The sequence below is a fragment of the Elephantulus edwardii genome, unplaced genomic scaffold, assembly GCF_000299155.1.
Source record: "Elephantulus edwardii isolate Elephantulus edwardi_28Jun2011 unplaced genomic scaffold, EleEdw1.0 scaffold00036, whole genome shotgun sequence".
NCBI classification, from domain to species: domain Eukaryota; kingdom Metazoa; phylum Chordata; class Mammalia; order Macroscelidea; family Macroscelididae; genus Elephantulus; species Elephantulus edwardii.
The window spans coordinates 8042267-8047382 of NW_006399786.1; the positions used below are offsets into that span (position 1 = coordinate 8042267).

The 5116-nt window shown below is 46.7% G+C and overlaps 1 protein-coding gene across 1 annotated transcript in view; it reads right to left on the reverse strand.

Annotated features, from left to right (window-relative positions):
• The window catches only part of DGKH (diacylglycerol kinase, eta), a 243155-nt gene extending 239567 nt beyond the window's left edge, over positions 1–3588 (reverse strand). The window contains exon 1 of the mRNA XM_006884615.1: positions 3415–3588. Coding sequence (XP_006884677.1) covers positions 3415–3588 — 174 coding nt within the window. The remainder of the gene's footprint in view (positions 1–3414) is intronic.
• Between the last annotated feature and the right edge of the window lie 1528 nt (positions 3589–5116).

Consider the following 5116-nt stretch of genomic DNA (forward strand, 5'->3'; position numbering starts at 1 on the left):
TTTTTGCGTGAGTGTACCGTCAAATCAGATCTGACTGGTACAGGAGGAGATTGTCCCTCCTTCCCCGGCAGAGCATCTGGTGGATTCGAACCGTGCGCCTCTGGGATTGTAGTTCAAGTTCTCCCTTCTTAAACACCTGTGCAAGTGATCAAAAGAGTATCTGTTCTTCTCTAAAGGTCTTTCCATGAACTCTTGTGGCCCAGTCGGTGGGAGGTAACTATGCTGCCAACCCAAAGGCATACATCACAAATCCATCATTTGCTGGCATAAAAAAGATGGGCATCTCCTTCCACACAATTCAGAGCCTATGAAAAACCACTGACAGATCTGCTTGAGTCAGTTCAGATTTGGTGACATGTAACAACAGGAAGTGTAAGGATGGCACAGGACAGAACAGGGTTCATATCTTTTGTTCATAGGGTCGCTATGAGTCATACTCAATTCAAAAGCACCCAACAACTACAACAACAGATGTCAATAGTTAATGGTTCTCATTCTATATACTGCCCCTTGGCCCCATTCTCATAAGGGATGTAACTAAGAAAATTTGTGGCACAGATGAACGTGGGGAGGGGTATTTGTAGCTCATTAATCTTGGCAGCTTCAGGCTCTGATCTTAGAGATTCACCTATGAAAATGCTGATAAACTTATGTATACCCAAACATGAGCGTAACTGGGCAGTGTCTGATTCTGCTGAACCCTTCTCACTATGAAGAACAGCACCACACCATAACAGTAAATGAGCTAATTTGAAAGACAAAATTTCTGAGAATTATTTTTGTTGTGTACCGTACAATCTGAACCAACCCATAAGTGACCCTCTGGCGGGTTTTCAAAAGCAGATAATCACAGGGGAGGAGGTAGTGCTTTTGAAATTCAGGCAACAGTTTAATCTAATGATTATTAATTATCTTGTACTGTAGCAAAATGTGTTAAACACTTTTGATAAAAAAATTAAACTGAAAACCAACAAAATATTGGGTCAGTTCCAACTTGATGGTACATAACAACAACACAGATAATATCAGGAAGCTCTAGGGGCCTAGGTAAACTGTACTGCAATCCCAAAGGTATGGTGTTCAAATCTATCAGCTGCTCTGTGGGAAGATGGACAATACCCTCCTGGGCAATTTCCTGCCTCTGAAAACCTGTTGGAGGGTCAGCAGTCAGTCAGTTCCATCCATCTCAACAGTATACAACAACATAAATAATATTAAAATTAGAGAGTAACCTTAGTTATTGTCACAAGTTTGTGAAACCAAAAGTTTTACTATCACTTTCAACAAATATATTTTATGACTTCACTCCATTTAATTTAGAGCCATCTCAGTGCAACTCAATTGGTTGAGTACGCATGGAATTTCAACCATTTTATATAAGCATAACCAAAACCAAACCAGTTGCCTTGTTGTGGAGTTGATGCTGACTCATGGAAACCAAATTATTTTAGAATAGAACTGCACTCCACAAGATTTTCTTCAATGGCTGCAGGTTTCAGAAGTAGATTGCCAGGCCTTTCATCAGTGGCACCAGTACATGAATGTGAATGGCCAACTTTTCTGTTAGTAGTCCAACACTTGACTATGTGTGTCACCCAGGGACTCTATAAACCACTGAGAAATATCCTGTAATCTTATCCATTTAAAATATGTCTGTATAAACGTCTTTCTTTAAAAGCCTAAGATTTCAAATGTTCAAAGCATTCTGAAAAGTCTCTACCTTGTTTAGCTTTACCAAAACCAAAAAGCCAAACCAACTGCCTTAGAATAGATTCTGACTCACGGAGGCCAACCAACAGTTACTGAGGCTATAAGTCCTAAAAGGAAACTTTCTCCCAGTAAGCACAATAGTGGGTTTGAACAGTGGTTAGTAACCCATTAGGCACGATGAAACAATTGTTCCTCACTATATGTGCAGCTAAGTAAAATTACTGAGCAGTGATTAACTCTCTAGTAAATATATCATTATATTTGTGTATGTGTGTGTTTACACATTCATTTCAGAAAAACTAAATGAGAAGTGGCTAAAATATGAGAATTCAAAAACACCAAAGTTTTACTTTTAGAAAAGAGTCCACTGACTTTAGAAAATATATTTACATAAAATTAAGTGCAAAGGGAATGAACTTCTGAAAATATCTTTTAAAAAAATAATAAATTTAAAAAAACAAAAGAGAGCACATAAATCCAATGATTTTATTTTTTCAAATTCATCACAGTTCCCTATTGCTAATGGGTTGTCTACACAACAACTTCATAATTATGAATATATATATTTATACACACACACAATTTATATGTATATTTAGGTATATGGCTTTCTTATGTTATACATACATACATGATCAAAAGTCTCAACTGACCCCCCCACGATACATCTTCAAGGATATGAACATGTACGGCTAAGCACAATTAATAACTGTGCATCTAAACTCCAAAATCAATCTCCATAATAGTCTATGTGTTTCCTACTGCCAAAGGGGCCCTTTAGAGTAGTGAGAGAAGATCTTCACCCTGAAACCCACAGCGTCCCTTTTCAGCAGGAAGTAGCTAAGAGAATACGCCATCCCCTTTTCCTTATGACTCAGGGTGAAGTCTCTCTCAGGGAGGAGTGATAGGGAATGGCAAAGGACACACTGACAAAGGAGATTAATCAGAACTGACTTTGACAAGCACTGTGGCAATTGGACAATTAAAACAGACATTCGGATGGCGGGGGAAAACAACAAACTGGGGAGGAGGGTAGAGAGAATAGTGCAGCAATGAAGGAATGAAAACCCAAAATCCCTGTAAATGTTCATTAAAACTAATAAAATTTAATAATAATTTAAAAAAAAAAAACAGAAAAAAAAGTCTCAACTGAGCCCTCAAAAAGTCAACAAGACAAGCTCCATGACATAATGAGGTTATTTTTCATCAAGGAAAAAAAACAAAAGCTGTACTCTGCAGTTGGTAGAAATGCACAGCAGGGCCGTCTGGGCTGTTGTTTGCTCGCACAGGGTGCGGTTACAGGCCATCTACTATAGTAGATGAGGTGCCAAACCCCACTATAGGGTCGCAATGAATTACACTCCACGGCTGTAAGTTTGGATTTGTTTAGGCGAGAACTCCCTTCAGCGTTTTCCCACGCCCTCGCCGCGCCCTCTGCGCCTCCAGCAGCTCCCAGGGTGCCCACCCTGCACCCTGGCCAAAGCCCCGCCCTCCCCGAGGGCCCGCCCCCGCCCCGAGCCTCCTAACGCGCGAGTGAGGGGGGGGCACGCCGCAGCCCGGCCTTAAGTACGCCGCCGCCCGCCCCCGCCCCGGGCCCGCCCCCTGCCCCGCCTACGAGGATCGCCCAGCGCGCTCCGAGCGGGAGGCGCCCTCCCTCCATTCTCCCGCCCGCTGCCTCCCACGCGCTCTCCTGGCCCGCCTCACCTTGGTCCGAATCTGGCCTGAAGTGGACACTTTGCGGATCAATTTCTGTGGTCCCTCCTGCTCTGCTTCGCTGTCCGAAGAATCTTCTCCGAGCCCTACCGAGGCAGCAGAGGGGATCTCGGTGTCAGCCCCAGCGTCGCTCAGAGGGTGGTGCTGGCCGATGGCCCCGGCCATACTCTCTGACTCCTGTGGGGACACAGCACCGCCCGGCGGGGGCGGCAACAGTCAGCGGATGGCCTCTGACCGAGCGGGGCCCGGAGTCCCGCGCGCCCTCGCCGCCATCTTCCACTCCCGCAGCCGCACTTGGGGGACCGGCCACCCTCACCCTCGGAGGCGAGGGTCTCGGAGGATCAAGTCACCCTGGGGGGAGGGATGCGCCGTGCTGCTCTGCTCATGCCCGTATGGAGCAGCGGCCACCCTGTGGTCACAGCACTCAACGTGTAGGACCCCTGCGCACCCAGCTCGTGGTGTTCTGAAGGTCCTGACCCTGAATGCAACTAAAGTGGAGACGGGTCGCTCACAGACCGGGGTACCCTCTCTCTCCCTCCAGGTTCTGAGTTCTCTAGATAGCTGAGAGGGAGGGGTATGGCAGGAAACATCCACCTTCAGATATTGGGCCAGCCAGGCTGTGGGGACCCTCCTCTCGCTTGGTTTTGGCAGCTGGGGACGACTTCTTCCTCTGACTCCCGCAGGCGCACCCGCTGCCTTCGGGACCCCAAATCTTACTAGGGCTTGGCCGCACGTTCCCTCTCCCAGGCCGGCGGGGGCGCTGCGAGAACAGGGAGCACTGCCCCTTGCTGGGCTCAGGACCCCGGCCCCTCGCTGAGGGCCGTACCTCCCCTGCCTCTGTCTTCGGAATCGGGTCCCTCCAGGGCTCGAGGCCTCGGCGTTTAGGATCTGGCCCACTCCCAGGCAGCACACAGGGAAGAGAACATTTTCTGAGATTGGACTGCGCTCTGAGAACTTTTCGTTCAGAAAGAGCGATCCCTTCGGCTAACAGGAAACTGGGAAGGGCGTGGAGAGAGAGCAGAAACAAAAGAGTGCGTGCAGCCCGAGACGACAGAATGCAAAATAAATGTTGAAGCTGTAGCGCTAACCAACACAGCCTGGAAGAGAACAATGCACTTGGAGCCCGGTGAACACCAGTACCTAAAACATGAAAGTTCTAGGAGAGCCACTCCCTAACTGTACTGGAGCAGTAGGAAATGGACTAACAAGCAGGAGCCACTGTCCTCAATAAGCTGGCACCTGGGGAGCAGCAGGCAGCCCAGCAGGTGTGGGAGGGCCAACGCCAAAGGCACTGAAATGACAGATTCCTCTGTCAACTGGAGAAGAACTCCAAACTATTAGCTCTAGTTGGAAATAAGACAAAAGGCCTTAACCAGACAGACGGTGGAGTTTCTCCATTTCAGTAAAGCATTACATCTCTAGCAAGTTCCCTTCCTCTTTCTTCAATTCAGCCCTTGAAGGTCCTTCCAATTTCAGATTGTATTATAGGGTGGTTTTTTTCCCCTTTTAGTTGCAGTCATATCCAATAATAATTTGATTGCCATCTCAGACCTGTCAGTTTTAAAAGGTTTGAAAAACACAGTCCAAATTGTGGATGGCGTTCATTAGAATGAAAATGTACTTAGTACTTTAAATGTTCACAGACAAGCGACTGCTGCCAGGAAGAATGAATTTACAGAGGCAGCCCCTCCAG